General features: G+C 42.3%; 1 protein-coding gene across 7 annotated transcripts in view; it reads left to right on the forward strand.

The window, feature by feature from the left end:
- RAPGEF6 (Rap guanine nucleotide exchange factor 6) overlaps positions 1 to 20,263 on the forward strand; it is a 127,339-nt gene that overhangs the window by 54,974 nt on the left and 52,102 nt on the right. Inside the window, exon 2 of one of the 7 annotated variants that reach the window (XM_085073528.1) lies at positions 11,432 to 11,493. The exons of the other annotated variants lie outside the window; for them this stretch is intronic. Within the exon in view, the coding sequence (XP_084929654.1) occupies positions 11,440 to 11,493 (54 nt within the window). The 5' untranslated portion in view covers positions 11,432 to 11,439. The remainder of the gene's footprint in view (positions 1 to 11,431; positions 11,494 to 20,263) is intronic. 7 annotated transcript variants of the gene reach the window in all.

A 20,263-nucleotide genomic window follows, 5' to 3' on the forward strand; every position in this document is an offset into this window, starting at 1 on the left:
TCAGAGGCTGGAGGTGGCATGGGGGATCTCACAATTGGAGGGAATTAAGTCACATTTCAATATACTGGATCAAACCCATTAGGTGCTTTAGCATCACTAATCCTTTCCTTTTTAAACGCTATTAAACACTGTGGGTATTTTATAATCTATTTTTAGCTACCAGGTAAATTTGCTGAAATGGTACCTTTTATTGATCTAAACCAAGTAAGACTGACTTATAGTATGTGTCCAGCTGCCTTTTGTTATACCTGGACACAGCATCGCTGGCTTCTGTTTATTTGGAATATCAGTTAATTTTGAAGAGACTGTGGTTGATCTGTGAGTGGCTGAAATCACTAGTTCTTGAGCTGGAGGATGGTTCTCTATGCAGCTCGTTGCTTTTATACTGTGTTTATGTCCATACTTCCTCTTTTTGTACTCTTTGAAAAACTACTTGATGGAATTTTAACTTAATTAAGTAAAGACAGGCTGAGCGAGTTGGCACTGTTCAGCCTGGAGAAGAGAAGGCTCTGGGGAGACATTAGAGCACCTTCCAGTGCCTAAAGGGGCTCCAGGAGAGCTGGAGGGGGACTTTCGACAAGGCATGGAGTGAGAGGGCAAGGGGAGATGGCTTCAAGCTGACAGAAAGAGTAGGTTTAGATTGGTATTAGGAAAAAATTCTTTACTATAAGGGTGGTGAGGCCCTGGCACAGGTTGCCCAGAGAAGCTGTGGCTACCCCTTTCCTGGAAGTGTTCAAGACCAGGTTGGATGGGGCTTGGAGCAACCGGGTCTGGTGGAACGTGTTCCTGCCCATGGCAGAGGCTTGGGACTGGATATTTTCTAAGGTCCTTTTCAACCCAAATCATTCTGGGATTCTATGAGTCAAAAGAAAATTCAGGTCTTGCTGAACACCACAAGTCTTGCAGCGCACATAGACGATACAGAAATTGTCGTTGTTATCTCTCTGGGTGTTTTGTGAAGCAAAGAGATAACGCAGGTTCCTTTTTGCTGACATTGTTTTTTAACAAAGTGAGGATTTTCTGCCGTCTCCATCTTTAGTATTGCGTGGCCTGGGTGGGATCTCAGCTCTCAGGTGCTCAGGTTCTAGAGCATGTGCCAGAGCCTCCCTTAGCCAGGCACCCTGTGTGGGAGAGGACCCTGGGAAAACCCACATGTGCTGCCCCTGTTTGCAGCTCTGCTGAACTCCTGCAATTTTATACGTGTTTCTTGCTCCTGTGATCAAAAGAAGCCGCGTCTGCAGCATCTGTTCACTTCCTGTGTGGGCCCCTGTGGGTTTGGTTTGTCGTGGGCTGCACACAAAGGGCGCGGGGGTGTGGATGCAGCATCCGGCACTGTCTGGTGGGCAGAGGAGATGTACGGGGATGGAGCCCTCGGCTTTCTGGAAAGGAAAGTTACTGTCAGGCTGGGGTTTGGGGGTGGGAGAAGAGGCTGTGAATTAGGTAGTGGTTGAGCAGCTCTGTTAATGAATGGTATAGAGGTGTCTGCTTCCCAGGGCAGACTGCTGGGGAACAGGCTGGAGCATGAGTCTGATGAGGAGTGGCTGAGGAAGCTGGGGGAGCTCAGGCTGGAAAAAAGGAGGCTCAGGAGGAACCTTGTCATTCTCTACAACTCCCTGAGAGCAGGTTGGAACCACAGTAAGATTGATCTGTTTTCCCAGGTAACAAGTGATGGGATGAGAGGAAACAGTGTCAGGTTGAGCCAGGGAATGTTTAGGTTGGATATTAGAAAAAATTTCTTCATAGAAAGGGTTGTAAAGCATTTGAACAGGTTGCCCAGGGCAGTGATGGAATCACCATCTCTGGAAGTGTTCAGAAAATGTGTGGATGTGGCGCTGAGGACATGGTTTATGGCTGAACATGCTGGTGGTGCTGGATTGATTGTTGAACTTTCTGATCTTGGAGGCCTTTTCCAGCCTTAAGGCTTCTGTGATTGTGTGATTGTACTACTTCACTGGTGGAGCTGGAAACAACCTCTGGCAGGGTCCCACTGGCATCCAGCATGGGAACCTGTGCTCGGCATCTTGAACTCACCCTGGTCTGCCGAGCTGTCCTCAGGCACTTCCCTCTGCTTTTGTAAGCAAGGGGAAAATTGCCAAATGCATGTTCGCTCATATTTTATTTTACATATTGATTTTGTCTGCTCGTTTTGTCAGCAGTGCTACTTTCAAGGGCTCCTTGAAAGTCTGCTGCTGGTTATGGTGGTCATTAGTAAAACACCAATCCTCAAAGTGTGCTGTGCATTAAAAGTCTTCCTAGGAATTGTCATAGACTGCTGGCGTTTCCCAATCCAATTAATGAGCGTCTGCAGTTTCAAGCGAGTAATAACTTGAATAGGCTGTGCACAAAGTACAAAAATAGTTACTGAAAATACTGCCCTTTGGTTAAAATCTGTGTTTTTTAGATTAAAATTACATATTTTTTTTAAACTAACAATGTAATGCAGCATGTCAACTCCAATTTATCCATAATGAAAGTAGTTGTTTTTCAAAACTTACATTCAGTAGTTTCCCTAAAGATTTTACAGACTTGACAAGCTGGTTATATATAAACTGTGATTTACAGGAATTGCCTCAGTTTGGAGGTGACATGTGCAGCTGTGTAACAGCAGTTAAGAGTGATGCACAAATGAAACTACATCAGACTGAAACTAGGGGAGGGTTTATTTTAAGCAAGCACCTGTATCTACTGAAATCTGGCTGCTGGCAGTAGTGTACAGCCCTCCTTGTAACCCTGGGGAGAGCCTGTGGTGGGAGTGATGCCACCGTGTTGGGATGAGGCATCATTCTGCAGGACAGATGGACAGACATTGTCCTGCCCTGCCAGGCTGTGGCTTCGGTCCTCAAACAAGGTATCGAGATGCTGTTTGGGAGAGCTGCACTCTGAGGTTGGTGACAGGGCTCATTACCCATCCTCTCTGCTCTTCAAGGCCATGTTGGACAAGACTTGGAGCAACCTGGTCTCTAGTGGAAGGTGTCTCTGCCCATGGCAGGAGGGTTGGAACAAGATGAGCTTTAAGGTCCCTCACAGCCTGTTCTATGATTCTTGCCTCAAAGACTTTTTTTGGGAACTTTTCTCCATCTTGAGTAAGTTGAGCACTCAATAGTACATCTGCTCTCTCCTGTGTTGGGGTGATGATAGGCCCCCTGTCCCAAGGGTCACCTCACAGCAGGTTTGTGTGTTGCCCTCCTGTTGCTCAGCAGAGCAGCAGAACTGCACTTGTTTGTGATAATTCAAGAAAAGCTTGTGGATATTTTTACACTAATTTCCTACTTGCAGTCCAAACACATCAGTGTTTTTGCAAGTGAACACTTTGACCAGGAAGCCTGGAACTGTTTGGAAGCAGATCCTGAGCACAGTCTGTCCTTTGCAGGGAGACCATCCTGCTCTGTTGACTGGGATCAATCTGGAAAGTTGCTCAAACCTTGACCTCAGCTGGTGCTGACAGTACTGTGGGAGGGATGTACTCTTGTGGCAGAAAAAACTTCCAAAACTTCTAAATATTTTGCAAATTACCACCACAAAAAGTAAAATCCAGTTACTACTGTACTCTCCACACAATAGCCAGTTTTCTGTTTCTTTCTCCTTTTACTACATAGACAAATTTACACCATGGTAGAAGTTAACTCAGTTCCTTGGAAAATGCCTGAGAAAATATTTTATATAGTATGTACAGAGATTTAATCTCTGTTTTGATGGACCCTAGGGGCTTGGGTGGCAGTTCCAAAGTCATTAATTCTTTATAAGCAACCTCTTATGCAAACTAGATGGAGAATGATGAGTGAGTGAGGGTTGTACCCACTGCTCATAACAGTGTTTTGTCACTCGGGGGTTGATGGTAAAAGATGCTCTGCACCAGAGAGAGGTTTTGTTCTTTTTTGAGACTTAAAAATCTTTTGTGTATGATTTGCAGTTCTTTGTCAGATCCTTGTTTTTAACATTATTGTTTCAGTCTCTTGAAATGACATATTGGGTGGCTTCTTGTAGGAATCCGACAGGGTAGTAGCCAGCAAGCTGGTCGCCTGTGTGCAGGGAGATGGTAGCGTGTGTGGATCTGGTTTGCATTTCCTGGCTTCCATCTGGGCTGTTTCTGTCCAATATGCTCTACTCAAGTGTAGCAGCCTGGTTATAGTCTCATTTGTAGCCAACTCACCCTTTCACTTAGGTTTAGGTTTCTCCTGCCTTAGAGGAAAGTAGTCGTGTGAAGGGTTATTTTGTATGTTAGCCTTGTAAGGCTGTAAATTGGAGTTGTTGGGTTGAATGTCACATAGTGCTGAAGGATTTCTTTACAGGGCTGTGATGGTGTTGTTTTCAGCTTTGAGTTCAACGTAAAATGGATTTCTGATTTAGAATATGGAAATTCACATCAACTCAGTCATATTCTTCATAAGCTTCATGGATCAATTTAGAGACTGAGAATACCCTGAGCAATTTTCAATAAAAATCACCATCAGAAAATGTCAGTGCATAATGCAAGCATTTGGATGCCCTGTTTTCCTTGGAAAAACTTGGCATGAAAGCCACTGCCTGTATGAGAGAATAGCTAGAAGAGTATCTTTGGTTTTGGCATAGAACTGATCACTATCTAATGACATTTAACAGCATTTGTAGTTTTATATTTGATATGTGGCATCTTTCTTAATAGGATATATAGGATATATTTAACAGATAAAATACCTGACTAAATGGGACCATCATTGTACCTTAATTTGTCATTGTTCCTTGCCTTGTTCCTGCAAGTTAGACTTGGTTTTTGTTCTGAGCATTAACGGGTTTTGTTCTTTTGTGATGAAGTTTCTAGTTTGAGCTAAAGTAGCCACAACTTGTATTGTCTTCATGATTTTGATTTTGTTTCCTTTAAAGCTTGGTTAACAGTTGTGGTTTGTCAGCTTGGAGTGCAGGTATGGCATCTGGCTCACCCCTTGCTTTATCTGTTAGATCAGTTTCTCAGGCTGGGTGACAACAGCTGGGGCTTTTCCTGCTCTTTTGCCCTCAGTGGAGGGAGGACCCCAAATGACGCTGGGGAAAACTTTCTCTGAGCATACTCAGCTTTCCATTTTTTAAGGTGATAAGGGCTGGATTTTACCACCAAATGAGAAACTTTAGAAATGACTTCACTGTGATGCTCCATCTGATGACAGAAGCCTTGCAGAGCTGCTCTAGGGTCTGTGCTGTGCTTCCCCAGCATGGCTGGCCTGGGGATCCACTTCTCAGAATCTGCAGACCCTGAGCACCTGGTACTCTCCCCATTATTCCCTGTTCACTCTGTTACTGAGCTCAGGCTCTGCTGACTCTGGCTGGTCCCAGCCTGGGTCCAGGGCAGCCGAGCTGTCTGCATGAAGTTATGCCTGAGCACAGGGAGCTCTGTCAGGGTAGGACTCCCTCCAGACACAGGAGAGACTCCTTCACATATACTCTTCAAACGGGATGCACTGACCTCTAGTAAATGAGAGTGAATTGTTCAAAATTACCCTTGCTTAGAGAGAAATTTTGGTAGGAGTCAGATCCCTCCCCTCTTCCTACTTGCAAGCCTCCAGTTTGGTGTCAATTCTCAAGCAAAAAGACAAAAGAAATACTGGAAGTGGCATTTTAATGATTTTTTTAACCTCACTTTATGTGCTATTCTCAAGGTCATTTAATCAGAAGCCTTTTTCTTGTGAGAAGTGTGGTGGTACCTTATGTTCTAGTCTTAATCTGTTTAGTTTAACTTGAGATGCCGTTTTAGTAAATGAGGGAGGAAAAAGTGGTATTTTGTGTTGGTTTTTGTATCAACTTTTGGGGAATGAGAAAATACATACATTGGTGGGCTTTGCAGTTTCCAAATGGGAGACTCCACGTGGCCTCCCAGGTCACTGCCAGCTGAGGAAATCACAGCCAGGTCCATGTTAGGTTTAGGAGGTGATGTCAGATTTGAGACTAGATTGAGGTTATGTTTAGTGAGCAAAATCCTAAATGTGTTAGGGAAATTTTGCTGTGGGATATTAGCTGTTTTGTCCTTTCAGTGTCTCTGGGTGGATTCAGTCCCCTAGACTGACCCTTCTGGGGTTGGTATCCCCACCTTTTCACCACCAGGGATTTTTGGGTTGCAGACCTTCTCAGACTTCCCCACCCCTTGCTGAAATGAGATATCAGGAAGGAAGGGAGGAGCATGGTATGAATCATCTCAGTTCAAACTGTAGAAAGGAACTTTACTTGTTTGAGTCTCTAGCAAAGGGGGCTTCCCCCTTCCCCCCCACTGCCATCACCCTGTTTGCAATGCGGATCATGCTCTGCCCGGCTCTGCAGAGCGTGTGCGCCGAGACAGAGCTGCAGGAGAGAGCTGTAATTTATAAATGTATTATAAACCGTATAAATCTGAATCGCTGCAAATAGGAGATGACCTTTCCCCGCTTAACACAGCGGCTGAAAAAAGATGGTCGGGGTAGTGTGAAAGCAGCGGAGAAATTCAATCCATGGTGCCTTTTTATTGTTCCTCCTGTGTTGCTGGTGCTATATTTAGAAGCTTACATCACTTCAGGGATGATGACAGTCTCTGCCCTCCCTCTCCCGCTCTCCCCCCGCTCTCCCTCGCTCCTTCCCTTAGGATGGATTGTGTTTTCATACTACTTATGAGTCCTACAGATCTTTGGGTAGGATTTTTCTACAGCCTTTTAGTAAGGGCTGCCATGGAATGCAATGTATGATGTAAGGGTGCGATGGCACCTTGGAATGTCACCCTGAAGGGGAACAGGAGCTCGTGGTGCTGCTTTCCCTGCCTCCCCTTCCTAAAGGAGTCAGGAACAGGGTGGAGGTTGTATGTTTTTTCCTTTTTTCCTGAGAAGCCCTGATGAAGGGCTGACCATGCCACTACAATACAATGAGTTGTTTTTGGTGTTTGAGTTCAGAGGTGGGGAAACCAGGAGCAGCATGGCAGTGACAAGGAATCCAGCGAGCTGTGCCAGCATGGCAGGGTCTGCAGCTGGCTCTGCCTCCCGCATCCCTCGCTGCCCATCGCCTTCCTGTCCAAAAAGATTTGAAGTACTCAGATCTATGGAAATAACCTCTTGATGCAGGTGCCCTTAATGCTAAAATATTTCTGCATTATGCCGCTATGTTTGGCAATTCCCACTCAGAAAACTGTATTAAAATGAATTATTTTATCCTGAAACATCTTTTTCTGAGTGTGTGCAATGACAGATTGCCTTGTGAGCAGCAGTTGCCTTCCCCAGCCGCCTCCATGGGCTTGGGAGTCAGGATGCAATCGGAGCTGCTGCACTCAAAATGGGCGAGCAAGTGAAGGTGCCTGCTCGTGGCTGAGCACTGCGGGGACAGTGTGGCAGGGACAGTGTGCCAGCGGCCGCCTGGCTCTGAGGACAAAAGGACAGAAGTCCTTAAGCCCAGCCTGCAGCCCCAGGCCCCTCGACTTGCTGGCACGCCAGCTCCTGCCTAGTCAGCCAGGGCCGTGACGGCTTTGAGACTGTCACCATCCTCCCTGCTGGAACTGCACAATGGGCTTTTCTTCCTCTGATTGATCAGGAAAAAGTCGTGCTGCTTGTGGGGTATCTTCTGCCAGCAGCTGCCGGTGCTTCCCGCCTGTGCAGGGCTTGCGTTTGCGTTGCCCTTAAATAAGGGAAGACTCTAATCCTGCCTAACTGAATGTGCATTTAAATTATGAAAGGCTTTACGATCCTTTTAAAAACATCCCATTTTTCAGTGACTTACTCTTGTTAGACAATTAGAACGTGCAGATTTGGCTAACAGTCTGAAGGATTCAGGTAGCATTATGGGAGGATAAAGAGAATGATGCAGAGAAATCTATAGAGTGGTATTTCAGCATGGAAATAAATCAGTGTTAAGGAACAAAGACCACCTTTAATACAGAGACTGTAGACTGTTTTTTCCTTAAGATCATCTGAAAACTTGGATTCTGGCTTAAAACGTGACTGGTGATCTTCTGTTTGTGATTCTGCTCAATGCTGCAGCTCTTCTCAAGTATTTCGATTGTGATCACTACCAAGCCTTTGTATCAGATGTTTTTTCATCTCAGAGTTGCTCTAGTTTTGAGATTTGTCATCAAACAGACCATTTATAAAATCTTACTGCCTTGTGCTGCAAGGAGCTGGGGCTGCAGAGAGGCATGCGTTAAAATAAATAAGTAAATAAAGGCAAGCAGAAAGGAGTGGGGGGATGCCCCAAAAGCTGGGGTGTGGAAGTAGGTCAGGTTTTCCCCCCGCCTGGGGCTGGGTGGGCAGGGCTGCGCAGCGTGGGCTGCAGCCCCCCGGGACCCCCTCTGCCGCTGTGCTCATTGGCGGCACGGCCACAGGGATGATGTCATCTGCACTTAAAGGCAAAACTGGGAGGAAATAGAATTTCGTTCCCATTATTGAGCTGGTGTTTACAGTAGTTGTAAAATATGGCATCCGTGCCAAAATCCGTGCTGGATCAGGTTTGCTGTACAATGCAGCCGGGTGAAAGTGGGAGGTGGAGATCTGCCCGGAGAGCTATCGGGAGCAGGCAGGGAGAGGGTTCCTTCAGCTGCATAGGTTCTTTTCTCCTTGATATAAATTGTGATTATGCTAACCATAATGCAGGTAACACTGCATAAAAGTGTTTGGGTGTTCGTCGCTGCTGAGGATTTATCACTGTAGCATTACAGACATTTAAGATGCTTCAAAATACAATTTTATGAATTATTAGAGAAGATGAAATACAGTCGTGTGTAAGATGAGGCTGACATATCCAGCCTATTGTTTAGTATTGAAAAAGCAGTAAAAGAAACAGTTATTTGTGTAGCTGTGTAGTGCTTTGTAAAAACCTGAAGTAGTTAGAATGTTTTCAGCTTTTAAAAATCAGATAGACTGTGTTTGCAAATTTTGCAAGCACAGGATTGAAGTTCAGATTGTCCTTAATGTTTAAATACAAATTAAACCCAGCAATATTTATGGACCTTGCTTGCATTTATTATTTTTGTTGTTTGATAAGAGGTTGAGTAAATTCAGACACTGATGCCTATTTTTCCTTTTAAGATAGTTTTGGAAGGCACCAGGGGAAGGTCTTTCTTGGTTAAGGTGCAACTCCCATCCTAAGTGTTGGACTTCATGGTTTTTGTGGGTCTCTTTCAACTCCAGATATTCTATGTTTCTGTGATAATTTGGGTTATATACTGGGAAGAATTCAGCTCCTGGATGACTGCTGAGGAGCTGTTGGTGTGAGATGGAGAGTGGTGTCCTGTTGGTACAACTTGGCTTCAAAAAAGTGAGAATCTTCGTCCACATGTCCCTTGGCACAGTAGATGAAAAAGAGCTTTCTGTGGATTGCCTCAAACTGCCTGATTCATATTCAAAAATAAGCAAGCAAGCAGGACAAAAAAAGGCATTTTTGGCCCTCACTGCCAGCAGGCCCCCCTTGGCAGCTCCATTTGCGCACAGGAGGTACAGCCATCGTGGGATAGTTTTGTTTTGGAGAACTACCCTCGAGTCTGATGCGGCGACGAAAATTCTTTCCAAAAGGAGGAAAACAGCAACAGTGAGTGCCCCTTCTTGCAGATGAAGTAAATTATCCAGAGACCAAAATAATGTCTTTAACAGAACCAGCACCCTCTGTCCCCCTGCCTGTCTCCTCCCTCCTTTCCTCCCTTGCGCAGTAGCAGAAGTCATTTGCCTTCTAGGAACCGAAAGCGTCACGGCAGACCTGGCTCAAAGGTGTGGGATCTGAGATCCTTCCTTGGAGCAGCTCTCCAGCATGCTGGGCTGCCATCCAACACTCTAAGCCCCTTTCAGATATATCAGTTTTTAGTTGCAAAAAGAGATTATAGAACTAAATTGACTACTGCAGAATTAAGGCAGTTTGGGTTAGAAGCAGAATTGGCCTTGATTGAGGAGTAAAAAACCCCACCCAGCAAAACTTTTAAATGTGGTTTCAAAACTGTTAAAATTATGAGGATTATAAACATCTCTTTTCAATTAGAAATTGACTTCTCATTCTGGGATAAAATCTCTGTATTGTGTAGGATGAGATAGAAGTGTTGAGTCTCTAGTGTGACACACATACATAAAAGCAAAAATTTTTTTATTGTGAGCTGATGATGGGTGTATCTGTGTGCATGTCAATGGCTGCAGCTATTTATTTTACTTATTTCTAAATTTGGGTGCAGAGATGAAAAATAATCCACCCAAACGCTGCTGAAAGTGTTAGTAGATACATATGATTAATTTAAAAAAATAATTTTAGAAAAAGGAAAATAATTAGAGTTCCAGCACAGCCATGAATAGATGATAAAATGATATAAAAGCTGATGTGGAGCAGGGTGTTTGAGCAGTTGTACTGATATGTGTGTTTATATTAGGTCAGTAAAGATGCTCTGTTGGCTGCATCTGCAGATCCAGTAGCCAATTGATCTAATGCAGTTTCTAAAGGCTTTCTATACAGGTGATGTCATCCTTTTAGCTCCGTTCCCCTCCCACTCTCTTTCCTCCTTATTAGATATTTCATCTTGCTGCGGAGCATCCAATCGATGGGAGCTTCTCCTGAGGGAGCTGCTGAGAAGCAAGCAAAGATAGTAGGAATTAGGACTCCAGCAGTCAGCCTTGCTGTAGCCATGGATGTCCTGTTTTGCTGGGCATTACAGAAATGTTTTAATTGGAAAAGCTAGGCGTGGATTAGCCGTGCTATCTGACTGATGCATTAGAATACTAAGCAACACTGCAGAGTTGTAAACTGCATTAAAAAAAGAAGGAGGGGGGGCAAAAGAGAAAAGGGTTTGTATTGCAGAGGCTTTTAATACATTCCACAGTGCAAACCTGTTAGAGCATATATCCTGGAGCCACAGTCCGGATGCTAATTCAATTTCTGCAGTTATGATGGACATGAGTATAAAGAAGAAACTTTAATATCCCAGGGTGTGGGATTCCTGGATTGCCTAAGATGCTGAAGAACCTTTGCAAAATTTCATCTACAGTATGAAAATGAAGTTTCTGAAAAGTGGACCTGAAGATAAGCCGTTCATAAATGCATTTTAGAAGAGAAAAAAGAAATTCGAAGAATTCATACCTCGCTTTTTAATGTATTGTTGCTTTAACCTGCAGTTCTAATCCATTTCTGAATTAATTCAATTTTAGCAGCACTTCTTGGGTGCATGCCTCTTGCCTGGAGGAACGTATGGATATTTGTATTTGAGAAGCTAGGAAACATTTTGATTTGAATTTATGTGCTTGTTAAAACTGGAACATTTTTATAGGAATTGCTGCTGCTGCTGCTAACTCCCTGCAATACAGAAAACTCCTCAGATCTAGTGGAAGCTGTAATTGAATTCAGTGTGAAATCCAAGGCTGACAAGTTGCATATATGTACATTTGCTGCTTTGGTTTATGATTTTTAAAGAGAAAGCAGAAGGGATTTTTCTCTTTTTTTTTTCCTCTGTGGCTTTTATTTGAGAAAGGAAACTTTCTTTCCCCAGCCTAAGAAATGGCTTTTCTTGTTCGATGTTACGCCAACTGCCTACAGCCCTGGGCCTCCAAAGTAAGTAAGATTTTGTCTCTGCTGCATTTCTGTGACATTTATTGACAGCTCTGCTGCTGTCTGAATGTTCCCTTCTCATCCCAGCAGCATGCTGTGTTGAAGATACTGGAATCCTGGCTGAGCATGAACTATTCTTGTGGAATTGTTTCTAAAGAGGAAGGGGGGGACCTAGAAATCATGGAATTGTTTTATATATGAATAGCTTACAAATTACCAGCAAGTATTAAAAAAAATGCCATTTGCTTCTGAAATGTGTTAAGCTTGCTTTTTAGCCTGTAAATTTGAAGCATATATGAAGCCTGTAAATATTATTGAAGTGTAACATTTTTATAACTGCTGGCATATTTTTCTAACTTGAAAATATTGGTATCCAAACCCACTGATGTTTTAATTTTCAAGCTGTGTGAAGCTGTACTGCTTGTTTCCTTTGTGCAGCAGCATGGAATTGGTTAATTATTTAGCTGAACTATGTAATTACAATTAGCTTTAAAGGACCCAAATTATTTTGTGTCTCTGAGAATGCAGTATTTCTGTGAAACTGGGGAGGGAAGGGTGTTTCTTTTAAAGGGGATAATGAAAGATAGAACATTCGAGCAAAACCACCTTTGAGATAAAAGCCTTTAAAGAAATTAAAAAACACACTATACACTATTTATGAGACTCTTACTATCTGGTATGCTCAGTCAGAAAATTTGCTGAGTTTCTGGTATTTTATTAAGGCTATAGCCAAGAATTAGTCGCCTAAGACACAGGAATTGCCTTATAAATATGGGACCAGGCATATATTCATTATTATTTCTTTATTATAATTTTGTATTTACAGGGTAGAAAAAAGACTGGGCAACTTTCTGGCATTCAGAGGCAGTGGGCAAAAGCCTTGTGCTCATGGCAGCGTGAGATACAGCATTGTCTTTGGAGCAGGAGATCTGCTCTTGACTTTGGTCCCAAAAAGTTTAGAGTCTCAGTGACATGATGGTGTGGAAAGGCACAGGGAAAATCCAGCTGAGTGTGTGGACTCCCTGTCCAGGGTGGTTTTCCTAGTTTGGTTTTTGTGTCTGGTGCAGTGTAGAGGGGAAGCGCAACGGTACATGGGGGTGAGAGCTCTGGGCTGTGGGGTTTCCCTGTGCAGCTGCTAAAAACCAGTGTGGAAATGGGGGGCTGGATGTGTGGCTGAATTTTGGCTGTTTCAGGTCTGCTGAGTCCACCCTGTCATCAGGTGAAGTGGAGCTGCAGGTACTTGTGGGCTTGGAGGGGGGCTGGGCACCCTGTGCTCAGACAGGTAATTGCAGCTCCTCACCTTGGAGCTCCTGCTGGAAAACCCCAGCCTGTTTGTATCATCATCCCTGCCCCGATGTACATGTTTGACTCTCTTTCTTCCCTTCTTACTCTGCAGACATTAATTATGAAAGGCTGAGTTTACTTAAGCTTGACTTACCTGTGCTGCCCTTATTAAGAAGGTTTGAATGTTGTAATACTGCTTAAAAACTGGGAATGCTTAGTCACTTTGGTACTTCAGCTGGGATTGCGCTTTCCACAGTTTGGGCTGAAGTGAGAAACCACAAGAAAGAAGCCCTGTACTCAAATAAAGGCTTCACAAGGGTAAAATAATACAAAAAAAGTTGTTTGACCCCTGTGTCAGCTTTGTGGACAATATCCAGTGGATTGTTGCCCTGCCAGCCAAGCCATTTATTCACTCAGTTACTATTCATAAATGAAATGGTATAAAATGTTGGGAAGGGGAAGGTTTGTTTTTTCTTTCTTTTTTTTTCAATGGCTGATGAGAATCCATTAACTGGTTTTACATTCCATTCCATAGCTAAAAGTTCTTTACCTTTTAAACCACAAAAGACACAGCACTTTTATTCCTTTCTGAAAAATCGTAAAAAGCCCCCCAAAACACCTGCAGCCCTTCCCCAACTTTGCAAGGATCTGTTCATGTAGTTTGGTAACTCTGGGGAGAAGTGTGCATAGGATTAAATACACTGATGAGCTGAATTAGATCTGAGTTTTTTCCATTTCGGTTTTAGCTGAGCTTTGTACTGAAAAATCTGTTTCTATGACAGGTGTTTTATAATAATACATAATACAGCAAAATAAGTGATGTCAGAATTTTAAATATGTAAGTTTATAAGTTTTAACTTGAAAATGTCAAATGTTTTGTGATACTGTTTTGAAACTAGAACTTAGATTTATGTAAATCTGTCCCAGAATTGTTTTAATTAGTTGCTTTTAAACTGGTATAGGACAATATTCTGAAAATGGGCTGTTGACTCAGTTGTAATTACAGCTGTTCTGGATGTGACAGTGTGATGATCCATGGATTGAATCAGAGCAAGATGAAGTCATATTTCTTATGACTAATCATAAAGGTAGGCTTTCGTGAAGGTAAAACACTTCTGAAGGTTAACCTCAGCCTAGGGAGGTTAATTGGTGTGGCTGTGGAGGAGCAGAATGTGGCTTTAGGAGCTCTGGGGGCACCTGGAAGACATTGTCCAAGTGCAAGGGATGTCCACAGCAGTTTGCAGCACACACTGGTTAGTGCTGCACTCATTCCTCATCCCCCCGAGACTCTGTGGCTTTTGGCTTCCGAAAGTAAAGGGACAGAATAGACTTGTGTGAAGCAATCGATGCATTCTATTTCCCTGCATCAAGAGCTGCTAAAAGGAGGATGAACAGAGAGAGAGAACAGTGAATGTGGGGAATTTCTGCAGTGCCCTTTCAGTCCTGTGCAGGCTCTTGTGGAGGTCAACGTATTTCTCAGGACTCTGCTGATAAATGGAAACGTGTCTGAGAGAGATCCCCTCTCCTTGGCAGGAAGATGGTGGCTGTTCTCTGTCGGTTCATCTGGAGGCACCAGTGGAGGGGAAGGACTGCACATTGTAAGGATGGTCTCTGCCCTGGGGACCGTGTCCTTTCTGGAATGATAGACTGTGGAAGATGAGATAAATAGATGCAGGCATCCGTAAGGAAACGTGGGGAGGATGATAAGCAGCGAGGAGTGTGGTGAGCAGTGATCAAAGCAGTGCCAGCTGTCAAGCCACTGTGACTCTGGAAGAGGATGAGGGAAGATAGAGGACTTTGCATGGGGTTTGTGGAGATCTGTTTCCACAGGCTGGTTATGTTGGCAAGGACAAGAGACATTCAACTTACATTAAACAAAACTCCTGTGATGCCAGTGCTGTATTTTAAAGCAAAAAAATTAAATAATTCACAAGTATCTCAGCAAGATTCTGGTTGTCTTTGTAATTCTGATCATAATTTTCTCTGTTCAGTTGTCTGTGATGCACTTTGTGGTATTGGACTCTTAACTGTAACTGCACTATGAAGTCATTATGAAGGAGAGCTCTAAACTTAACGATTTAGATGTATAGGGTTCTTCTGTAATAGAAGTTTAATGCACATCTTAAGAATTTTCCAAGCCTGGAATGTACCCACAGTTACTCTGTTGGTGAAGCACGAGGGTCTGATGGGGAAAGTACAGAGTGATTGGGTAATGTTTCTGTAGAGGATGTTTAAAAGGGATGATTTTTGAGATAATGTGCTTTTTATAGAAAATAAGAGTTCTTGAATTAACATTTAAGCTTCTAAAATGTTTTTTCCTGAAGGAAAATAGTTTAATTCAAGATCCCAGGTGCATGTTAAACTTACCTTACGGCAGTAGGTGGTAATTTATTTTCTCTAGGCTTCTGTGCTCTTCTCTTTCTGCTGTTTAGATAAAATCTAATAATGTGAAGTACAATAACAAGATATATTTCCTCTGAAAAAGTTTGTGTTTGGGTTAAAGCAGAAGACTTGGAGTAATTTTTAAATCCCATTCCTATTTCTGGTGTTGTCTCAGAGGGATGCGATGCAATTTTTGGTTATTCATAACTAAAATCAGTGTAACCTCATCTTCTGATTCCAAAGGGCATCAGTTTGATCTCCAGGATCTTGAGTTGAAACCTTCATGCAATTAAAGATTTATTTTCAGCTCCTTAGAAGAAAAGCAGAGCTTTGATAGTGTGTCCTTGATTTGATTTGATGTCATCCTTATCTTCACTAACGTGCTTACATGGAAAGAAGTCCCGGTAGTATAAATTTTAAATGTTTTCAGAGCAAATAGAGTAACTGATCCTTCGCTTTATTTTTTCAGTTTGTTTTGATAAGGTCTTTCTCTTCCCCTTGGCCCTGACTCTCCCAGCAGTCTCTCTGTCTGTGTCTGTGGCTCCCAGCCCAGCTTTCAGCATGGCAGAGCACCCTGTCATCCCTCATGGTGATTGTTCTCTGAGCTCCTCTCCTGGCTCCTCATGGTTCTCTTCCTTCTTGGGAACTTTGGGTTGCATGGTTTAGCTCTTTGCAGTTTTTGGAGTTTCAGCCAGATCTTCAGCATTTTCATGGTCTTTCCTACCCTATATTTTCTGATCATTTCCTCCTGCATCCACTGCTCAGAAGGATTGCTTTGATTCTCCATGTTATTTGCAGGAGCATCAACCTCTGGTTCCTCAGCACTGTGATGCCTGAGCACTTGGAGAGTGAGGGCTTGGACTGACAAATGGCTATTTTTCTTACTCTTAGATACACTGTTTAACTCTGTTTTCTGTAACAACTTGCAGGATACTTTTTGTAAAACTTTTTAAATGCACTTTTTGCTTGATAGTTTATTAAGATAAAAATGGTTTAGTATGAGCTATGTGGCCATTTACTCTAGAAAACTTGGATTTTCTTATACTCTGGAGTATAATACATTAAAGTTAAGTGTAAGTACACGTTGTACTACTTTTCAACAGAATAAACCTTTTCCTGAAGTATTGTTTTTATGGGAAATTGGCTCTTAATATGCAAATAAACACCTATCTGTTCTTTTATTTCCTCCTAGACTTTGTTTCGTTCAAACCTGCTTTGTTAGAACTCTCCTTACAGCTACAGCCTAAGTCGGGGACCACCCTGTTTTGTCCCTCTCACTTCCACAAATGCATTTCTTGATGAAGACAGAAAGAAAATGTAGATGGAAGATTGTTGCTCCTTTGGTTTGGGTTTTTTTTTTTTTTTTCCTGCATGTGCAGGATCCAAGGGCCTCCTTACACAGCTTCTGGCTAAGAGGTAATGCTGGCAGCATGGGTGTGCTCACCATGCTCCCATGTCCTTGGAGCCCTGCTCGGTGCATCCCTGGAGCTGATTGTCACCTGCATGTCATTACTGTGACATGGGGTTGTAGCAGCCTGAGGATGTGTAAAGAGGGATCGTCATCACTGCTGTATTTTACCAATCCGTGTATCTTAGAGCTGATAAATTATTCAGTCAATGAAGCTCAATGTAGATGTGGAATTTTACGTGCCCTGCAGTACTGGCTCAGGATGAGAGTTCCCAAACGTCAGGTTGCTGGTGGCTGCTGGAGTTCCTGGGCTCCTCACTGAACTCAGAACATCACTAGTCCCTGTTACAGTGTGTTTTCTACTGTAATTATTTAGACAAGGCTCTTTTTATTATTGTATTAATTTCCAGTGGTGTGAACAAAGAGTAAAATTTGAACTCTGGCACTAAAAATAAGTATTTTTGAATATTCCTGTTCCATATTCAAAATAACAGAAACACAGGTCTTGATGGTTTTAAAAATACTGCTTTGTGAATGGACCAGAGAAGAGTTGATCTTAATAAAGTTACATTTTTTGCAACCATCAATTATGTTTGCTTGCTGGGTATTCCCATTGCCATGGAACTCCCATCGATACTGGTACAGTTTTTTTATGGGTGAATTTCCAGACCCACTTCTCCAAAGCTGAGATGTTTGCGTGTCAGACACTTAGCATTATCGTGAGCTAAGGCATAGTAGTAATCTATAATTTAGACATAGGGAAACCAAATTAAAATTGCATTACATGTGTGGTTTAAGGCAACACCAGAATTTAGTTTGAAATTCTGTCCTCATGTCACCTTATTGTAACTAAGGAAACGTAATACTTCAGAGGATTTTATTTTCTATGGACTATAGGAGCCATGAAGACCAAAAAGCTCTTGGCTGCCAGAGGCAGAGAACAGCCTCTAGGGATTATTAATTCTTTTAGATGGCTTTTTTTGTGTGTTATGTGTTCTTTTTTTTTACCTTACTGTAACCCTGGAGATATTTTAGGAAGGCTCAAGGGATAGTTTTTGAGGCTCTGCAAGGCTGTCATGAATGATGTCAACTTGGTCCTTATTTCTTTGAGATTCATGCCTGTAGTACTGATGAAAACTGGAGTAGGTACTGTAGATAATGAATTGAAATATATTTTGAAATACATATTGTCATGAAGTTTGTGTAGTTGGATAGGCACCTTTTTTTTTTTTTTTTTTTTTGCATGATGTCATTGAAGGGTACAGGATTTTATCTGACCCTGTGGGGGAAAAAGCTTGAACCATCACTTGGCTTTAAAAACAACAAAAACCTCACCCCCAAACATCACTGGTGCTCTTTAAAAATCTGAAGGAATCTGGGTTTGTGCCACTGGTGAACCATCTGTGGTCTTTAAGGAGGAAATATTTTTATTTGCATTAAGTCTGAGGACTGATGTCAGCATGGGTAATTTGGCTGGGCTCATCTTACCCTCTCTGTGGACACCTAAGTGGCCTCTCTTTGTATCTCAGAGGAGTAACTTTCTCATCTCCCATTAACACAGCTCTAAGTGTATTTTAAACTGGAGCAGAATTGCAGCTTGTATGTAAAAGGTTAATATAAAGCAGAGTTAATGTATACAAATCCTTGTGAAAAAGGTTACTGAAAATTCTACAGAATAACTTCAGAGAAGTCGTGGGTTTTAGTGGTTTCTTGTTGATTTACTGGCAGGATATATGAGATGATTAAAATAATTTACTAATGCCAAGAAAAAACATCCAAGAGGCTTTTTTTTTTTAATTTCTTAGATGGAATGAATGGGATGGAGGAACGGAAAAAGTGGGATACAGAAAGGATTGATTGGTGAGAGACTGCCCACCTGTCAGTGGGAGTGAGCAGTGCTGCTCCTGTTTCTGTAGGCTGTAGAAAGGAAAAACAGAAGAAATTAAATAGATTAGTTATCTTGTATAAATGAACAAGTTGATGATGGAAACACAACCACAGAGTGAGACCATCAAAATAACTTGCAAATAAGATGGTGGAATGTAGAGTTTGCTGAAGAACTGGTTCAGCATTAAAGATATGAAAGGTGTTGAATCAAGGGTATCAAAGAGAAAATGGTGTTTGAAGGGACTGGAAGGATATAGACGCTGAAAGGGAGAGGTGGGAGGTGGAGCAGACCTGTTCCAGAGGACTGGGGTCCTGTTCAGCTCTTTGATCAAGCAGTCTTCTTAGTTTGGCAGTTTGATTTAATTTTTTAGACTTAAAGTAAACATGCTTTTTTTTTTTTTTTTTAACTGGCTGTTTGTAACAGTTTGGGCTTTCTGTATCATCTGAGAAAGGAAAATTGCTGTCCTTAAACCACTAGGGTATGATGGAGGCTGAGCAGGAGTGTTTCCTAAGGCTCAGAGGTTACCCAGTGTCATCACATCAGTCGACGCTCAGAGTGTGTGTTAATGGGTTCCAGCTTAAAACAGTGAAAACCTCTTAATGGAGAACCTCAAGCCATAAACAAAATACTCAATATATGAGCCTTAAAGCTGGGACTGTTTGTCTTGGAGAGCTGGTTTTCACAGGGAGGTGGCCAGGTTGGGGTTTTACGGTGACACCGCAGGGCTGCGTCACGCTTGTCCTCGGGTGTTCCACAGAAAATAAATCCCGTGTTGTTTCTGAATATTACTCTTGCTGGCAACATTTCAGGGAACTTCAGAAAAGCAAATATGGTATAAGGTTACTGACAATCTGTAAAACCAAGGACAGAAAATTTGCTTACATAGCCTGGAAAAGGACAGACTGTTCCCTCAGAGGCTGATGCTTCTGCGGTGTCCAGACTGGATCGATTGGCTGTAAACGTCCATATGGGGACCTAGCAAAACTGATAAAAAACTTGGCTGTCAAGGAGTATCAAAGAAATGGGTAAACCTTTTGATTCTTTATTGCCCATTTTCTTTCCATTAATTTGTATTTTGAGTGGACCAGAAGAGTTAAGTGGGTTGTGCTTCCTTTAGTGATTTGTTTTCTCATGATGAGTCCTTTGGCCACTGTCCTTATTGTGGGATCTTTCTGAATATGTTTGATAAACATACCATTTACTGCAGGTTAAAATACAGTGGTGAAGCTTCTTTTGCACATAGAAAAAGATAATTCACAGGTCTTGTGTGTCTCTGTCAAGACTATTTTGTAAATTCATGTTGTCTGTGCCTTTTCATAGTGTGCTTTTTGTTATCCTTAGTGTAACAGGAAACACTGATACTTATTTTCAAAACTTGTAGCACAGATGTGGCTTTTCTGTAGGGCAAAGGTGCCAGCAAATCCTAAAGTCACTATGAAAATAAAGGATGGAAGAGCATGGTCTCTGCCTAAAGAGGTTCTACTGATCCCTTTCCATGGGAAAAAAAATGGGGAATAGAGAAATGTCTTAGTTTGGCCCTTCTGTGACAAAACGTCTGACTTCTGTGGTTGCCTTTCTCTCTATTTAAACTCTGCAGTGACTTTCTATAGCCTTTATTTTCAGCAAACCCTTCCTGGGGAGCACATGAAGGGAGGTTGTTCTCAGGCTGACCATAATTTTTAATGTCCTTCTCAGAGGAGTTGATGGGCAGTCATCTTGTCAAAGGTCACATCATCTGCTCTGTTGGACAGAGCATGTGCAATCTTGAAAGTCTGTTATAGCAAAATTAGGTTTTAATTTAATTCCTGAGT

The sequence above is a fragment of the Lichenostomus cassidix genome, chromosome 13 (assembly GCF_008360975.1).
Source record: "Lichenostomus cassidix isolate B80296 chromosome 13, HeHo_3.0, whole genome shotgun sequence".
Classification (NCBI taxonomy): Eukaryota; Metazoa; Chordata; class Aves; order Passeriformes; family Meliphagidae; genus Lichenostomus; species Lichenostomus cassidix.